This window comes from Onychostruthus taczanowskii, unplaced genomic scaffold, assembly GCF_017590055.1.
Source record: "Onychostruthus taczanowskii isolate IOZ18803 unplaced genomic scaffold, ASM1759005v1 scaffold10, whole genome shotgun sequence".
Taxonomy (NCBI): domain Eukaryota; kingdom Metazoa; phylum Chordata; class Aves; order Passeriformes; family Passeridae; genus Onychostruthus; species Onychostruthus taczanowskii.
Genome location: NW_024496526.1, coordinates 17,394,080 through 17,413,599, shown reverse-complemented (window position 1 = coordinate 17,413,599; position 19,520 = coordinate 17,394,080). Strand labels below are relative to the sequence as shown.

At 52.2% G+C, this 19,520-nt stretch overlaps 1 protein-coding gene across 2 annotated transcripts in view; it reads right to left on the bottom strand.

Annotated features, from left to right (window-relative positions):
- GPD2 (glycerol-3-phosphate dehydrogenase 2) overlaps positions 1–19,231 on the bottom strand; it is a 46,933-nt gene extending 27,702 nt beyond the window's left edge. The window contains exons 1-5 of one of the 2 annotated variants that reach the window (XM_041408660.1): positions 19,100–19,231; positions 9,177–9,284; positions 4,340–4,508; positions 2,766–2,890; positions 242–339 (exon numbers count right to left, since the gene is read on the bottom strand). In XM_041408660.1, the coding sequence (XP_041264594.1) occupies positions 242–339; positions 2,766–2,890; positions 4,340–4,508; positions 9,177–9,278 (494 nt within the window). In that variant the 5' untranslated portion in view covers positions 9,279–9,284; positions 19,100–19,231. Of the gene's footprint in view, positions 1–241; positions 340–2,765; positions 2,891–4,339; positions 4,509–9,176; positions 9,285–19,099 lie in introns of those variants that run through there. The other variant, XM_041408669.1, reaches the window with a different exon arrangement.
- Positions 19,232–19,520: the final 289 nt, after the last annotated feature.

Genomic DNA, 19,520 nt, shown 5'->3' with positions numbered 1-19,520 from the left:
GGTGCACTGAAAGAATAGCAAATACATCCTGGGAATGAGAGCTCTCTGCAGCTGTCCCTGTTGGGGTGCTGGAAGGGCTGCACCCCAGGACGTGCCCCCCAAAGCAGCAATTGCTGGCTGGGCACAAGTGAGCTTAGTGCTTCTGCAGCCCAGCAACTTTCCCTGGTTTAAGAGACCCCTGCCAGGCCAGGGTTTGCTTGTGAGAAGCCAAGGTAAAGGAGAGGAGGCACACAGAGCTTACTTGTAGATGGGGAGCATGATGGGCAGCGCAGCTGAGAGGTGGGGCGCGCTCTGCAGCAGGTGTGCACGCTCCTCCAGGGCCTCCTTCCCCATCCTGTACTGCAAAACACAGCCAGGGCCAGTGCCACAGCACCCACCCTTCTCCAGAGGCCCCTCACCATCCTGTACTGCCCAACGCCCACGCTCCTCCAGGGCCTCCTTCCCCATCCTGTACTGCAAAACACAGCCAGGGCCAGTGCCACAGCACCCACCCTTCTCCAGAGGCCCCTCACCATCCTGTACTGCCCAACGCCCACGCTCCTCCAGGGCCTCCTTCCCCATCCTGTACTGCAAAACACAGCCAGGGCCAGTGCCACAGCACCCACCCTTCTCCAGAGGCCCCTCACCATCCTGTACTGCCCAACGCCCACGCTCCTCCAGGGCCTCCTTCCCCATCCTGTACTGCAAAACACAGCCAGGGCCAGTGCCACAGCACCCACCCTTCTCCAGAGGCCCCTCACCATCCTGTACTGCCCAACGCCCACGCTCCTCCAGGGCCTCCTTCCCCATCCTGTACTGCAAAACACAGCCAGGGCCAGTGCCACAGCACCCACCCTTCTCCAGAGGCCCCTCACCATCCTGTACTGCCCAACGCCCACGCTCCTCCAGGGCCTCCTTCCCCATCCTGTACTGCAAAACACAGCCAGGGCCAGTGCCACAGCACCCACCCTTCTCCAGAGGCCCCTCACCATCCTGTACTGCCCAACGCCCACGCTCCTCCAGGGCCTCCTTCCCCATCCTGTACTGCAAAACACAGCCAGGGCCAGTGCCACAGCACCCACCCTTCTCCAGAGGCCCCTCACCATCCTGTACTGCCCAACGCCCACGCTCCTCCAGGGCCTCCTTCCCCATCCTGTACTGCAAAACACAGCCAGGGCCAGTGCCACAGCACCCACCCTTCTCCAGAGGCCCCTCACCATCCTGTACTGCCCAACGCCCACGCTCCTCCAGGGCCTCCTTCCCCATCCTGTACTGCAAAACACAGCCAGGGCCAGTGCCACAGCACCCACCCTTCTCCAGAGGCCCCTCACCATCCTGTACTGCCCAACGCCCACGCTCCTCCAGGGCCTCCTTCCCCATCCTGTACTGCAAAACACAGCCAGGGCCAGTGCCACAGCACCCACCCTTCTTCAGAGCCCCCTCCCCATCCTGTACTGCCAAACACAGCCAGGGTCAGTGCCACAGCACCCACCCTTCTTCAGAGCCCCCTCACCATCCTGTACTGCCCAACACCCACCCTCCTCCAGGGCCTCCTCACCATCCTGTACTGCCCAACACCCACCCTCCTCCAGAGCCCCCTCACCATCCTGTACTGCAAAACACAGCCAGGGTCAGTGCCACAGCACCCACCCTCCTCCAGAGCCCCCTCACCATCCTGTACTGCAAAACACAGCCAGGGTCAGTGCCACAGCACCCACCCTCCTCCAGAGCCCCCTCACCATCCTGTACTGCAAAACACAGCCAGGGTCAGTGCCACAGCACCCAGCCCTGGCACCAGGGCAAACACTCAATAACAGACTTTATCCAAGTATCAACACCTCCCACCACTGTCACTGGGCTTTCTCCCTGTGATCTGCTGAGAAACCCAAGGGTTAAGGAAAGGATCCCAAGTAAAATAAAGTTTTGGTAGTTTCATCTTGGTGTCTTGGCAGCACAGCTGCATAATTTTTCATTTGAACATAAAGCTCACATTGCTCTAATGAGGGGCAGGAGGCACTTCAGGAGGGCCAGGACTGATCCCACAGCACAGCTCCATGGCAATTCCCACTGCTCAACCCCATCCCAACTCCAAGCTGCAAATGCAGAAGGGTTCTTGTCCAAACCAATCAATGTCCATCAACGTGGAGTTGTTCTTTGGCAGAACAGGTGGGTTTCTTGTGTGGATAACTGCAAGGTTAAGTATTTCCCCCTGAAAAGTCACCATTCCTGCAGCAGCATTTCAACCACTAAAGCATACTTTGAGAGGCTCCAATGAAAAGACAATGTGATGCCTCAAAACACGAATATCTGGCTTCCACCCACACAAAAGCATTTATAAACTATCACTCATTTACCGTATTTTCTTTCCCCATGCCAAAATAAATCACTGATTTACCACCTTTTCTTCCCTTATTCCAAAATAAGTCGCTCATTTACAATATTTTTCCCCCATTCCAAATTAAATAACTCATTTACCATCTTTTCTCTCCCCATTCCAGAACAGGTCAGCCACTCACTTCCCCCAGTTCATGACACTACCTGTCTCTTTTAATTTTATTTTATTTCAAGCTCTTTTTGTTCTGAGATCAGCCCTGTCTGTGCCTGCCTTTCCCAAAGCCCACAGGCTGCAAGGCATGGCAGTGACACTGCTCCCCCAGAGAAGGCACTTCCCGTGCACAGTGGCTGTGGAACACAGCACTGAAAAGCTCAAAAGGACACTCAGCTCTAAGTGGGACAGTGAAGTGTCTACCAGCAACTCTTGCTGAACAACCAGCACAAAAAATTACCTGCTCGAAATCCAGCCTCATGATGGCCTTCTGGAGGTACCTCACTCCACCATGGATCAATTTAGTGCTCCTGCTGCTGGTCCCCGATGAGAAATCATCTCTTTCTAGAAGGGCTGTTTTTAGTCCTGTGTTACCAGAAAACCAAATTAACTTCTTAAATTACACAATTTGTATGTAATTCATTAAAGACACTTCTCTAGGGTAGAGACAATCACAAGAAAAATTACTCTGTACATGGATAAATTTGTATTCAAAGTGCAGTGCACTGTCTATATTGTAATGAAAAATTTTAGCCTTCTTCCTGAGGGAAAAGTCAAAGCAGAACTTAAACAGCAGCACATTAAAAGCTGGGTATTTCACAATGGAAGGGCATTACTGCACATTACGGGGCCATGCTCCCCAGGGAAATGACAGCTTGGCAGGAACAGAGGGGCTCCATGGACACTTTTAACCCTTTGCAGCAGGGAGCTCTAAACCTCCTCACCAACCACCTAAGTGGCATTCCAGAGAGGGACACAACTGGCAGCTCTGCTTACTTGGAGGTTGCCTCAGAGGTGCCCAAACCCAGGAGAGAGCCCCAGAGCGTGGGGCATGCTTGGAGCTCTGACACACACAGGAAACAGCCTGATCAGCCTTAACCACTGAATCCCTGGGGCTGGAAAAGACCTCCAGGATCCCTGAGTCCAGCCACGCCCCAGCCTCTCAATGTCCTCTTGTCATGAGGGACCCAGAACTGGACACAGCACTCGAGGGGCCTCAGCAGTGCCAACACCGAGATATTAACATCTACTGGTCTTCCAAAACTTTTATGTCCTTAAAAAAATCTAATTATTACTGGTAACTTGCAAAGATCAGAGCAATTTATTTTTGTCGAATGTGACTGAAGATTAATGGACACAATCAGGAATAATTTGGTGAAGATTTATCAAACACACGAAAAGCAAAATTTGTTGTTAAGCGAAGCAAACACGATAAAAGAGCAAGTTCCATGAATGAACAGCAAGGAGACACAACTCATTAACCAAATGCCCGTGAATATTTCACACCTCAGAGACCTACTGATATAACCAGTATATCCAAGAAAAGGATAAACAGAGATTAACTGTAATCATTTCTGTCTGCTTTACAACTGCATTTTCTGCCAAAGCACAGCAGAGGCAGAAGTGAGAAGATCTCTGTCCTGTGTTATTAAACATAACAACCAGGCTGGAGCTTGGACTTATCTCCCTGTGGTCAGCCCCTCCTGCTTTATCCATTCCATATTACCACACCTGCTGGACAGGGGTTTCCCAGCTCGAACTGAAAGGCTCTCCTGGGGTTTTGCCTCTGTTCCTAAGGTACATGTCCAGGTTAAAGAGCCTGGGAGCTTCAGGTTCCCCGCTCTGGCCAGTTCCCCAAAGGTTAGCATGGATCTGCTGTGTGCCCTTCCTCAGGCTCCTGCCTTCAGAGAACAGGTCTCCCAGCCAGGATAACCAACCCTCTGCCTCTGAGAACCTCAGAAAAGCCGATCTGAGGAGTTTGCTGTAGGCCAGGCACCCCAAAGGGAGCCCGCAGGGGCACCCCCAGGCCCTCACCTCTGGTGGCTGCATCCAGGGCACAGCCACAGCCCGTGGCTCCCCCGCCGATGACGAGCACGTCGAATTCCCCGCTGCTCTGCAGGGCCGCAAGCTGCTGCTCTCTGCTGGGGAGATGGTCCTTCCTGCTGGGAACACCTTCCTCAGCCCGAACCTGCACCAAGGCGCCCTGCAAAGATGGAGCACAGCCCGTGAGGAACCGGCTTTGCCCTGCACACACACGTGTGGGGAGAGACAACCCCCCCAACACAGCCTTTCCTAGAACCACAAAGGTAAACTCACTCATTCCCAGCCACTTCCCCCACTTTTAGCAATCAGATCGTGTTAAACACTGAGGAGCAAACAGTACTGAATCCATGAAGTGCTACCACGCCTTTCCTTCACCTTGCCCACCTCAATGTAACACTGCACTCATTAGTTACTACCTGTATTCATTACTTCTAGGAACTCTCCAATGCTACAGGATGCTGTTATTATTTTAGTAAACACTACAAAGGAAGCATTTTAATGAACAGACACAGGGCTGGGCTCTGGACTCTCGAACAAAAAATTCACCCCAGCAAAGGACGCAGAGCTGAGTGTGCATTTCACATTTCATGCAGCGGCATTAATCCAAGCTCAAGTTTAATGAGGTTCAGCAGTGATGTGATTGCCAAACGTAGTGCCCTGAAACACCAAAGAAACTCTTTTTGAGAGACTTCTAAGCAATGCAGTTTATGTCCTACAGCACGTTAAAATACAACGTTTAAGTGACAAAGCCTAACAATGTGGCAGTTTCCAGACATGCTCCCATTTTCCTGGAATGGCCCTGGGGATCTCTTTGGGCTGATATTCCCAGAGCCAATGCTGCTGTCTGTGCAGTGACTGTGGAGAGAAGGGCTGATGCTCAGCCACCTACCAGGGACCATGGCTCAAGCAGGAAGGGTTTGAGCAGTCTCTGAAGGCTCTCTGCTGTTAACATCAACTTAAACTGAATTCTAAACATTTCCAGACTTTCTTGAAAATTATAAACATTTTGAACACCAGAAAAACCTGTTTAACCCTAATTTAATACCTAATTTAGGCCGTCTCCAGGCCAAATGGCAGACTTAACTATGCAGAATGGCTTCTGCCCAGATCTCCCAGGCAGGAAAGAGCAGACTAATAAAAATTCAAGTGACAAACCACAGAAACTCCTTTCCAGCCAAGCACAAAAAGCCTCAGTTCAGATTATATGGTGCATGCAGCCTAAATATTTTTGTTCAGAATTATTTGCTCATTCCTCAGCAGTATCATGATTTAAATGCATTAGTTCTGTGTCCCTCTCCCTACTATAGAGCTGAAAATAAAATCTAAAAACTAGTAGCCATGACTCAAGGAAGTGCACATTCCAAAGATAATTAATGGGCAGATTCATCCTGCAATCAGGGATGATACTGACTATAATGCAAGTAGCTCATGAAAATCCCTAAGGACAGCAGCAGCCACTGTCACTGCTGGTGGGGCACAATACAATCCGTGGGGAAAATGGGGCTGGAGACAGACTCCTCCACTTCAAACTGAGGATCCTGTCAGGTCCTGGAGCTGCTCCAGGGCTGCAGCCCCTCTGCTCTGGGGCCAGCCTGGGAGAGCTGGGAATGTTCCCCTGGAGAAGGGAAGGCTCCAGGCAGAGCTCAGAGCCCCTGGCAGGGGCTCCAGGAGAGCTGCAGAGGCACTGGGGACAAGAAAGAAAAAATAAGATCTATAAGAAATCCTGTTTCCTCCCAAGCATGGTGACCCCTGTGGGATGAGCTCTGTCCCCCAGCCCACGGAGCTGCAGTGCCCAGCTGTGCCCCAGCTGCAAAGGCAGCAATCTCTGCTCAGGACCCGGTGCTCACAGGCACAGCAGCCTCACACAGAGCCCCCAAACACAGCCCCAGCTCCCGAGGCACTCCTGGGGCTGGGAGCAGAGAGGAGAATCCTGATGAGCCTGGTACTGACACACTAACGTGTGCCTGCTGGCACAGACCACCAGAGCAGGGACAAAGTCTGGGAGCCTCAAAGAAACTCAGCTGCCACATTATTCTCCTGGTCATGGAATTCTGCCCATCCCCACGTGCTCCTGCCTCTTGCCCTGCTCTCCCACTGGCTCTGTCAGCTCTAGCACTGCTAGAAAACTTTTACAAGTACAATAAAAACATATAACAGAATCCCAGGAGGGTTTGGGTTGGAAGAGACCTTAAAGGCCACCCTGCCACTGCCAGCCAGCAGTGACAAGCAGGAAATTGGGAACACTAAAAACACCCTATCTTGCACGTGTTTGGTTTGGCTGATCAAGCTCAGCGACGTGTGATCAACTTCCACCAGCTCTGGAGAATGAAAATCCCCACCTCCAAATTTACTTTGCACTACATTTCCTGAGAAATTTCCAAGCATTCTGCTTAACTTCAGGAAAATAACACAACACCAGAAAAGACAGATCTGGAGTTCAAGAAATACTGGCATCAGATGGGTTTGACTCCATGTCTAGGTTTGCTTTAAACCCATTATTTACAACAGATGGCTCCTAGCAGAGCCCAGAGCAGAGTCCCCAGCATCCAGCCCCTGGTATAGCCAGAGTGTGCAGATTAGCCCTGGAATATAAGCAGAGTGATTAGTACCAGGAATTGATATAGATATGATGCATCTTGCTGTCAATTAAATGGGGGAGTGAAGAAAAGCTGCACACAGGGATTCCATCTGCAGTAACGTGATTAGTTTGGCAGTGAACAAGTGTGTTTACTGAAATAAGCAATTGCTGTTTATATCTACAATTTCTCAGGCAAGAGTTCCCTGAATGGTTTTGATTACGCTCTTAGTGAGAGGAATTTAGTTTGGCAGTTTGAATTTAATCATCAAGTTATAAAGTCATCTAGTAATCCATAATCCAGTGCTCTCGTTAATTTGCTACTGTAAATCTCCAGGTAGGTTTGCAGAGTCAAATTCATCATCCTTATTCATTTAAACAAAAAAATACAGTAATTAGAACTCCCCAAAGCAGGCCCTGATGCATTATCATACTATCACACTATTGGATTCACCTTGCTGAGCAATTCCTACTGACCAACAAGGCACTCACACACCAGGAAGGGCAGGATTGGGAAAGGACAGCAGAATCCTACAACTCCAAACCAAAGCACTGCCTTTCCCCTTAGTGATGATGAGGGGAGAGGAGAGGGAAAAGCCCCCAGTGGTCTCCAGTTCCACCTGATATGTCCAAGAACACCCCGTCTCACAGCTGGCACCAGCCTGCTGAGGTGGATGCATTAAATGAAGGCCCAGAACCAGAATGCAGCAATGCAGTCAGGGAGCAGGAGGACCTGGTACTTCCAGCTCTGTGTCCCCACCAGTGCTGGCTGTGCTGGTGAAACAGCCAGCAAAGGCTCACTGTGCCACCTGGGCCATGCAGGTGTCTGAGTGTTCGAGGCCAAATCACAGAATTCCAGACTGCTTTGGGTGGGAAGGGACCTTAAAGCCCATCCAGTGCCACCCTGCCATGGCAGGGACCCCTCCCACTGTGCCAGGCTGCTCCCAAGCCCTGTCCAGCCTGGCCTGGGACACTGCCAGGGATCCAGGGGCAGGGCTGGAATGACATGAGCTTTAAGGCTCCTTCCAGTCCACACTGTTCTGGGACTCAACGACTCAATTCCAGTTGCATAAATGTGACCCAAAATGCCAGCAGATGCGTGTGCACAGAAAAATTAGTTGGGATAAAAGCACAAGTGGTTCTGTGATTTTGACTCCATGATCATGCTCTGTAAAACCCCGGGGTTTAATCTGTCTCTGGAAGTTCATATAGGCCATCCATCCCCAGAAAAGAGGAATTCCCTGAATTCTGGAGTGCTGCAGACAATATGCAACAAGTGAGCTCTCCAGGTGACTTTTCCCTTCCAACTCCTCTCATTTAGCAGTCCTAAAAGCTGCAGCTGCCATTTCTGACAGTAATGAAGCCAGGCTGTAAAACCCTGGGATAAAGACTCTGGAGAGAACATTACCAGCTTGGAGCAAGGCAGGCAGCCCGATGGGGAGCTCACTTGAAATGCTGGGGTTTATTTTCTGCAGCAGTATCTGAAGCCATAAGAATCTTGCCTTATCCACTTCCCAGCTTGGCTCCCCAGACATGACTCATCTCATTCCCAGCTGCTCCTCCTCCCCACAGAAACAGCCAGAAAAGGGATTTAAACACTGATGTGGATGGGGGTACATGGGTCATGGTGGCCTTGGCAGTGTTGGGGGAATGGTTGGAGTCTTGGAGGAATTTGCCAACCCTAACAAGTCCACGGTGCAATGATGAAGAAGGGAGCTCAAGAGCACAGCCACTCCAGCCCTGCTGGGAGGAGCAGATATCCAGGGAAATCTGTGTTCTCCAGTACACTGACATGAGATGTGCTGCTTTCCTGTCACAGGGCTCCAGCACCACCCTGCCCTGCTGGGGGCACTGACTGTGCCCATGCCCCCTCACCTGGGGCACAGCCCTGCAGGGACCCCGGCCCACGGGGCTGGGCTGTGCCCACCAGAGGCAACAGGAGCCTGCCCTACGCCTGCCTTGGCACACGTCCTGTCCCCAGCCCCAGGAGCCCAACAGGAGCTGGCACCAGCACTGTGCTGAGGCTGGGATGTTCAGAGGTGGTGCTGGTGGTTTCAATTCCAGCTTCTCAGCTTGGAAACACTGTGCAGACAGCGCTTTTACTTCAATCAGGTCTTTCCACTCCTCCTGCAACTAAGTAAAGCCCCCAGTGGCAGCCAAAGGTCATTTTTTAAAACTATTTGTACAAGCCTGACATATGCTGTGACAGATTTTAAGTTTCCTATTTTATCAAAAATCGTAATTAATACTTACGTGTTTGTTTCTATGCTGAGAAAATTGAGAGAGGCCAAAAACTGTTGCTATGGCACCTCCTCCAATGAGAGCAGTTCCTTTCACTGCCTTCTGAAATGCCATTTTTTACTGGAAGAAAAGAAGATAAAAATTAATTGGCAGTTTTACCATGTCAGGATCTGGTACACACAGAATAAACCATTTGAAGAAACTAATGACAATGTTGTGACAAGTTGAAATTTAGGGTAGCAATATCTTAATTAGAGATTTTAACTGCAATATTAGTAACATCTAAACAAAGTCTAGACAGAGGCAAGCCACAGCGCTCTGGTGTTTGCTGAGAAAGCTGAAGGATGAAAGAGTATTTAGATCAGAGCAGGTATACACACCCCACGGTGACCCTGAGCACGACGGCCACTGCCAATCCCACGGAAAGGCAGACCAGGAACGGCCTGTCCCCAGTGCCACCAAACCCTCGTCCCGACAGCACAGCAGATCTGATCCTCCTCCCCACCTCCTGCAGCTCCCTGCCCATCCCATCAAACCCACCAAACCCCCCTGCAGTCGCTGCTGCCTCGCAGGAGGGAGCAGGAGCTGCCCAGAGCCCAGCCCGTCCTACCCCGGCTGCAGCAGGAGCAGGGCCCGCAGCGAGAAGCACGGGGACAGCACTGAGTGGCACTTCACACCCAGCTCCAGAGGGCTTGAAACCAGCCCTATGTGGGTCAGGCAAATTCTTAACAGACCCAGTGTTCGGATCCTGAATGACAAACGTGCGCGGGACTGACCTGAATGTTAAGCAGGCCCAGCCCGCTCCATGTTCCCCGGCGCGCGGGGTTGGAGCGTGTCAGGGACAGCATCCCTCCCACCTGGGGACCCCCCGGGACCCCCTGTCCTGGCCACACTCCCCAGCAGTCCCCAGACGGTGATTTAGCACCAGCAAGGCTTAAAGCAAGGGCAGACTGTGTGTGCAGCCCTGCGCCAACTCCGCAGCACCAGCTCTTACCAGGCACGGGGAGCAGCCCCGGGCCAGCAGCAGGGAGCCAGCTCCCCATGCCAGGCTGGGCACAGAAACATGTTCCCAGGCTGGAATGCCTCACAGGAAGGAATTCCTAGTTGTCAGGGTGGGCATGCCCCGGCACAGGGTGCCCAGAGTGGCTGCCCCTGGATCCCTGGCAGTGTCCCAGGCCAGGTTGGACACTGATGCTTGGAGCAGCCTGGGACAGTGGAAGGTGTCCCTGCCCATGGAACGAGATGAATTTTGAAGTCCCTCCCAATCCAAACCTTGACCTCATTCCCTGAGCACTTTGCCTGCAGAACACTCAGCGTGGGGGAAATCCCCCACACAATTTCTGGTGCAGGCACTCGATGCAGAGTGTGAGAGATGCTGTGTGTACAAACTGTGTAAGGGATCGTGTACAGAAGGCCAAGACTTGCAGCTTCCCACAAGTTTTTCCAAAGAGGGGCACTTGTGCTCTTGGGGACTCCCACCACGACTGCCTTTCTTGTATCACATTTTCCGCTTACTTATTACTATGGTCACAAAAAAAGATCAGCTTCATCTTTCCTTTGTGCTGTGACAGGGAGGAGTGAAAGGGAAAGGCGACAGACAAACCCCAGCAAAGAGAGCTCCTGGGAGGGAAGGGAAGTTACTGTGGAGGTCTGGCCTCAAATGCTACAGCACCTCCCTGAAAACAGAGAGGAAGACTATGGACAGTCACAAAGTTGTATCACAAGGTGGAATCCTGGAGAGCACAGGAGCTGGAGAGCAGTGGGAACACCCAGGAGAGCACAGGAGCTGGAGAGCAGTGGGAACATTCCCGTGGCCATCCCCACACTGAGGGAGCTCAGGCAGGCATCACTCTCACCCGTTTGCAGCCGTGCCACACAGACAGTGACACCCAGCACTGTGGGACACACACCTGTGCCCCAGGCTTCCAGGAGGCAGGAATGACAGCTCTGCTCCCCAAGGAAGGCTGGTGGCAGTACTGGAGTAGTTCCACAGCCCTCACACAGCAGCAAAGGAGTCTCTGTGAGAGCCTGGAACCCCTCCAGGTGCCTGTGCCAGAACACAACAATCCAGGGAGCTGAAAAGGAACAAATCAGCATCTTCCAAGGAGCAGTGTCACACGTCTGCAGAGATGCTGGCTTGCAGGAACACAAAGGGAAATGAGCCCTTTCCATGGGTATGAGCTCAGGAGGAAGGGCGATGGCTGAAGCACAACCCCTGCTCAGAACCAGGGTTCCTGCAAGCACAGACAACACTCAGCCCTGCTTCTATCCCCCACCTTGGACCCGTGCTGAGATTTCATTTCAGACACCAGGGACACACCTGCCAGTTACAGCATTCCTTTCCATGGAATTCGAGCACAAGGTACACAAACCACTGACCAAGAAGCTCAGGGATTGTCACCTACACCCCAGTGGGATACAGCTGTTCCAGCTGAAGGGACATCAGACATGGCACAGCTTTCCCACTTTCATCCTGCAGGTAGCATCTCTAACACCCAGAAAGGGACTCGGTGGCCCTCCCTCGGTGCCTCAGGGCTCCCCACTCCTTGTCTGGCCCCGGGGCGTGTTGCATTAGCTCTCCTTGGAGCTGAGAGCCGATTACAGGCAATTCTCCTGAGAAAGGAACTCTCCCAGAAGACCAGCTGCTCAAATTGCCACATCAATCTTGCTCACCATCCCTAAGAGAAGCTTATTCAGGAGAGAAAGGAAAATAGGGCTCAGCATAAGCCACTCTAGCACAAAGCCAGACAGGCATTCCAACCAGACTGTGCTTTTACACCTGGATCAGCTCAATTGCATCCCGGGAACTGTGAGCCTGCATTTCTGAGGATGTGTTTGGATGAGGCTGGGTGAGCTCAGGGCACTGCAGGGGGGCAGAGCGCGGGCACCGCTGGCACCAGGCTCTGCCAGGGCACGGCACAGCTCTGGTTCTTCCCAAAAGGAACGGCTCTGCGGGCAGCAAATGGCACACAAGGTCTCCTCTGGAAAGGAGGATGACCTGAACACTGCCTGGTGGCCACCAGGAAAGGAGAAAGGAGAGGCTCTGAACACACACTGCTGGGTTTTCCCCCAGCTCTGTCCCAGACGGCTGAGGAAGGCTGTGCCAGCTGTGAGCAGGATACACCCAAGGGCAGGTGAAAGGGGAAGGAATGCAGCCCATGTGGTTCCCACGGAGGCTGTACCAGGGAAGAGCCCACGCTCACAAACCCCTCCTCTTCTGCGAGCAGATACTGAGACCTGCCTCCCTTCCAAGCTGAGATCAACAGCTTGTGACAGAAATGGGATTTTATTTTAATGAAAATTATAATAGCAACCAGCATGAGAAGCACTACAGTCAGAAATGTCATCTTTCCATCACGCAAATATTCTGAATCACCTTTAAAAGCGGCTCAGAGTGTTTCAGCGCTGTCAGTGCCATCTGACACAGTAAATCTGCATGTTAAGCCTTACCCTCGATTTCAATAGAAGCCATAAATGGCACCTTTGGACCCATGGCCTCACCTGGAGGGTGGGCTGAGGTCCCTGACAGGCTCTAGAACAAGCTGTGGCAGGAGCAGGAGCCCTTGGCTGGCGTGGGAAGAGCCAGGAGCATGTCACAAGGAGTAGCTACTGCATAGAGTGATCTGTCCAAGGAGTTCAATAACCCCAGGGAACAGTTCCCAGGAACAGCTGAGCACTGGTGAAGATTCAGAGGGACATTAGCTCAAACCACTATTAAAGGATTCATGATAAGAAGAAATAGACTTTAAACTTGAAAGGACACAAAGGGGTGGGGAGAGCAGTCTACACAAAATGGAAACTACACAAAAGATTTATCAGCACAAGTTCCTGCTTTCAATTTCCAAAAGTTAATACAAACCCCAGTCACAGCAGGAAGTCCTTGGTGCATTCCTTAACCATCAGTCACACTCACTTGGACTACAGCAACATGGAACAGCCACTTCCAGAGGAGTCTCCCACTGGAGACCCAGGCTGGTGACCTGCTCCCTACCCCAGGTGACCCTCCCCAGGTATCAGACCCTGGACCTGCTGTGTCAAAGGCAAGGGCTCCACTTCAGCAGTTAATGCACTCCTTACACTGCTTTGCTTCCAACCCCAAAAGCCCACAAGGCACCACTTACACCCTGGTTTTTGAAGAAGGGATTTCAACAGCCACCCTCAGCAGATGTCTCTGCACAGCGCATCCCACATGGCAAACCTCTGCCACCCGCAGCCCTCACCAGGCTGGCACAGCTCCTGGGAGTGACTTGCCTTCCTTTCTTCCCGTAATGCCCGGCCCAGCCAGCTGCCAGACTACTGTCTGGATGCTCTTGGGATTGTGCAACCCACTCCCACCCGGGCAGCAGCTGGCTGAAAGGGAAACGCCACAATCGCCAGCGCTCCTAACTGCAAAGATACAGGGCTGGAGCTGAGCAACCCATGGCCAAAGCTGGGGGAAAGAATGAAAGGAATGAGGGAAGGGGAATGGTGGGGAGCTCAGCCCCAGAGCCACGAGCTGGAGGGCGAGGCAGGATGGTACTGCAGCAGGAGGGGAAGGACAGATGGATGGAGGCTGCAGGGCGTGAGCCGCCCCGCGCTGCCACCAGACGCGGCTCTGAGACGCGCAAGCCGAAAATTGGGAGGAGAAACCCAATCTGTTATGTTGGATACCCGCGTGCCTTACGAGGCCATTGCCATGGAATCCGGGCGCTTCGCATTCCATTGCAAACGAACACGTCTAATAAAGTGAGTCACTCCATGCAAGGCTTAAAAATAGAAAACTTCTAATCATCTCCACTACGGTTTGCATAACCTGCCATTGGCGCAGGAGCATTGTCTAATTCCTTCCTTCCCAAAGCTGCTCAGGTAAGTTTGTGATGTTGAGAGGCACAGACTGGTGTTCCTCCAGGCTGAGCTGAGTCCTGCACTGCTCCTGCCTCTCCAAAGAGCTGCAGTCCTACCCTCAGCTCCCTCCAACCCAGCTCTCATCCCTCTCCAGGACCACTCAAGGTGGCCACGGTGACAGCAGCAGCAAGGCCAGCAAGTTAAGCTCTGACTGGGGGTACTTTCAGCCTTTAAAGCTGTACTGGTCTGTTACCGGCAGTTCCAGGGTGTGTCAAGGCAGGAAGTGGACTACCAACAAGAAAAGGGGATGTAACCAGAAAATAGCCCAATTAGCACCCTCTTAAGCAGGTCACCTAGCAAGCTGTCTCCCGTGTGCCTCGGAGTGCCGGGAGTGGTTAATGCTACACGGGATGACAACTGAAGCAGCTGGAAAGGAACTGATTGAAGCTTAACCCAACCCAAGCTGGAGGTGCTTCCCCTGCAAGGCAGATCTCTGGTGAGGAACACAAGACATGCCAAGGAAGGGCTCCAGAGGGTCCCACCACGGCGGACACAGCACGGACACATCCACCTTGCAGAGCCTCCCCTGACTCCGGGCTCTCAAACACACGGCAGGGCGTTGCAATTAAAGGCAGTATCCAAGAGCAGCTCTCCAGCCGAGCACGGGAACACAACCTGCGATATGCACTCAGCTCACAGGGTCACCCCACAGCTATGTAACACCCTGCATGCAGGACTGCAACTCCCAATCCCCCCAGGCCACCCTGTGCCCGTCAGTGGAAGCCAAGCAGCACTTCACCATGTGGGGAAAGTCCTTCCCACGCTCCAGTACAGGCAACCAGCTCGGCTCCCGTGCCCAAAAGTGGTTGTAGCACTTGTCAGGCACAAAAATAAAGGAGAAACAAGGCAGAAAATAGGTATCCTATTCTCATTCCTCCTCTTGGTCCTACTGCTTCCAACTGCTTCATCTGCCTTTGCTGTGATCAGACACCAAGATATTCCCACCCTGCTTTAGATGACAGGACAACTGCTGTGAACTCTGTCCCGCAAGGAACAAAATTTTTTAGCTTCTCTTTCGAATGTCTAGTGTTTCAATTTTAGCCTAACCACTTCTTTTTCTTCTGCTTCATCACCCTCCCACTTACAGATGATGAGGGGAAAAGTCCTCTGTGTAAACCCCTCTTGGAATTTCAATAGCAATAGTCTTGCCACAGTCTTGCATGTCTCTGGGAATGAGGCAACACTGCAGAGTGTAAACCCTTCTTGGAATTTCAATAGCAATAGTCTTGCCACAGACAGTAGCATGTCTCTGGGAACGAGGCAACACTGCAGACAGGGATGGCTGTAATCCCAAGAACTGTATCTAAGGACTAACAGGAATACAAAGAGACTCCAACGTCAACAGGTATTTTGAGCTTTCCCAGCATACAAACATTACAATATATTTATCAAGCTCTAGATGAAAATATTTCAATTCCCTCCTGTCCTGGTTTCCAGCCTGATCACTGACTAATGCACGCAGGATGATTTCCATACTTTTGTGTTCTCGTGCCAATGTTGTTTTAACTTAAACTTCTCAAATAGTCACGCTCGCTTTCACTGCTGGTGGGGGTTAATATCAGCCATCAACACACACACCATTCAGTGACTGTAAGCCAGTTACTGCCACTAGAAAGAAATGCTCTTGTCAGATACAGTTAATTTATAGCTGTTTCCCCATTTTTTTAAATATATTCTTCATTCCTCTCATTTTTAATGAGGATATTGGAATAGAGAGTCTGCCAGTTCAACTTGATCCCAACGCTGGCACTTTATCCGTGCTCTTCCTTCCACTCCCTAGCCAAAGACTCAAGGAGCAGGGGCTAGAAAACAAGGTGTTTTGCTTTTTACAAGACTGGACATATACCTGCACACACAAACAGGAACCTGCTCAAAAAAATAGCTACAAACTAGGTGGATACTTAGGCGTGGCAAGGAAGTAGCCTAGTTTTATATCCTGGGATACAGATTGAGACCTGATAGCACATGCAAATCTAATCCTGGAGGAGGGGCCTGCGTTCAGAATCACTCTGAAATCAGAATCAATGCTTTGCTTGAGAAGCTTTGCAAAGCAAATAAAAACAACCCAGTCCAAGACTTTGGACTCCATCCACAGGATCTGGCTGTGACTCGGGGTGAGTTCACCTGGAAACCCCTGGAGACAGAGCTACACGCTCGCCCGGGAGCCCGGCCCAGAGAGAGCCTTTCAGGGATATGGAATGTTTCCAAAATCAATACTGTGATGTTGTGGAAGAGCTCTGATTACAAGCTGTCGCTCCCTTACGTAACAAAAGCTATTTCCTAAAGTGAAGCTTTTTGGAAGAAATAGGCTGCATCTCCATTACCAAGAGCTAATTAGTGGAGCCCTAGAGCCCAACAGCTGCTGCTGCAAACAGCTCTGTGGTCTCTGCTCCGCAGAGTTTACCCCAAGTGGCTCCAGTGATCCACAAGCACCCACGGAGCAGTGGAAGTGCAGGAATCCTTCCTTAAAGGGTGATCTACTTCTGCCCCACTTGCCTCACCTTTCTTTTTCCACCCTTTAATTTTTATGTCACAGAATCCCCACAAATACTGAGGTTAGGAAAGCCCTCCCAGCCCACGGAGTACCAGCTGTGCCCCATGCCCACCTTGTCCCCAGCCCAGAGCCCTGAGTGCCACCTCCAGGAGGGGACTTCATCCCCTGGGCAGCCCCTGCCAAGGTCTGAGCCCCCTTTCCATGGGGAAATTCCTGCTGTGTCCACCCTGAGGCCGTTCCCTCTGCTCCTGTCCCTGCTCCCTGGGAGCAGAGCCCAGGCTGCTCCCGTTTCCCACCTTGGCCGTGGTGTCCCTCTCCCAGCGGGTCCCAGGAGGGCTGCAGGGACAGGGATCAGCACCCTGGTGCTCACATCCTGTGCTCCCAGCGGCTGCAGGAGCACACCCACCATGACACAGCTAATCCCTGCAAAACCCAGGTGCCAACCACAGCCAAGAACATAGAGTGGCTTAGTTAATCTGTACAGCCAGGCTGGCAGAGCCCTGGCTGAGACTGAGGGTACCCAGCCCATAAAAAGGCAGAATAACTCCCCGGGTCCCGTCTGCCAGCACACAAACAAGCACAAGGAAGATATTGCCTAACTGAGCTACTTGCAAATGCCAAGCCCTGTTTTGAAACCATCAGCTACGAGTGGAAGGTGAAAGTCACAACTGCAGACTGACAGCAGAAAACCCACATTTCTTTCAAATGTTTGCTAAAGCTTGCAGAGACTTGTGTGGAGACAAAGCAGGCAGCAGCAAGGAACCTGCAGGAGCTGTCCTTTGGAAAACTGCTCTGCACTGACCACATCCTGCCAGCTTCCTAAATTCCTGTCGGGGACAGCCAGCAGGTAGAAATGGATCTCTAGAGAAAATACTACATTATGCAGCAAGGTCTAGTGCACAACGTTGTTATTATTACTGTGCTCCTGTGCACACACATAATTAAGCAAAACGAAGTGTAAATCCATATATACACAACCACAGTAATGCTACCAGTTAGATACAAGGGGTGTGAATCATTTTTTATGCACACTTGTGCCAACTCAAAACTTCCATCCAACTTCAGACTAAGCAAACTGCTAATGCCTAATGTTAATATGAGTAATATTCTGGTTATTGCTGTTGAAGGGGCAATACTGGACTTTGCTTTACATATTAACACAGAAAGATCCTGAACTATCAGACCAAGTCTTTACTGGCTAACCAGTCACTGCTCATCAGTGAAAATTCCTGAAGAGCTGTAACCAAGAATAAGAGAGGAAAAGGCTGGAAAGGAAGAGAAGAAAATGCAGCTCTTTGGGAGGGCAGGAGAGCCCCTGCTTCCCAGCAGCAGGTGAAAGGAGCTGCTCTCAGCACCAGTACTACCTGCTCACAGTAGCACCAGAGGAAGTCAAGGAGGGAGTAAATCCGGCTGCTTTTGAATCCAAGCTCTCCACACACACATTTACATCTTTTCCTGTAGAATCGGGCTTACAGACATTTACTGACTGCTTAACAGAGGCAAGAACTCAGAGAAGTTTAGGCCACCAAGGAATGGTCCCACGAGTACGTTCAGCGGAAGTAATAACTTACTTTCATTTTACAAAGTTCAGCATAACTACAGCTGTGCTATTTTTTACCAATAATTCTGGGGGTTTTTTTTTATAATGAGAGATATTATTTCTACCAGCTCCATCCAAGAAAAAAAAATATAGTCAATGAGCTCTGCAACCTCCTTATTTATTATACATAGATACCTACAGGCACCCAGCAGCTGTCCTGGACAGGGAGACACTGAGGCTGGACCTCTTGCTGTGGGGCATTCTCAGGGGGCACAGGGATGACCCACACACAGGACAGCTGCCAGGGGCTCCTGTAAAACTGCCACACTCTCCTTTCTTTTGGTATTTTCTTTTTCCCATCCAAAAGCTTAAATAATACAGGGGGAGGAGACCGAGAGCACTTGGTAGTGAAAGCTGCTGTATAAGATCATAGAATCATGGAATGGTTTAGGTTGGAAGGGACATTTAAAGCCCACCCAGTGCCACCCCTGCCCTGGCAGGGACACCTTCCACTGTCCCAGGTGCTCCAGCCCCAGTGTCCAGCCTGGCCTTGGGCACTGCCAGGGATCCAGGGGCAGCCCCAGCTGCTCTGGGAACCTGTGCCAGGGCCTGCCCACCCTCACAGGAAGGATTTCTTCCCAATATCCCATCTACGCGTGCTCCTCTTGAGCCTTCCATATGGAATGATAAAATTCCAGAATGGTTAAGGTGGGAAGAGACCTTAAAGATGCTCCGGTGCCAGCCCTGCCATGGCAGGGACACCTCCCACTGTCCCAGGCTGCTGCAGCCCCCGTGTCCAGCCTGGCCTTGGGCACTGCCAGGGATCCAGGGCAGCCCCAGCTGCTCTGGGCAACAGGGCAGGATGAGAGGAGAGGCAGGCAGGATGCGTTTGCTACGCCTTTACAATAAACGGCAGCTGCGGTGCTCAAGGCGCGGCTGCACCCGCGTGTCCGGGCCGGCCCCGCTCCCTCCATCCCGCTCCGAACCCCGCTCCCACAGAACGCGAACGGCACTTACTGCGGGAGCGCCGGGAGCCCGCGTCCCTCTGCGGGCTGCTGCCGGCCGGCGCCAGGAGAAGAGGGGAGGGCGGCTCTCTCCCTGCCCGCCCTCCGCCTGCAGCAGCCAGCCAGGCTCCCCCGAGCTCCGCCTCGCACACCGCCGGCGCCTCCCCGCCCTGCTGCCCGCCCGGGGCCGCGCTGCCCCGCCGAGGCCGCGGGAGCGCCGCCGCTGCGGCCTGGGCCCGCGGGGAGGGGCCCGCTGCGGCCTCCTCATCCCCGGCCTTGCGTGATGGGGGTCGCCGCCCATGGCGGCCCCTCCCCGGGCCTGCGCCCGTCGCGGTACCGGAGGCCTCCGGCCCACGCGTGAGGGCCGGCTCTGCCGCCCGCGGAGCTGATCGTGGTCTTCAGCTGTCTAGGTGTCATTTCAAGTCAGTAAACAA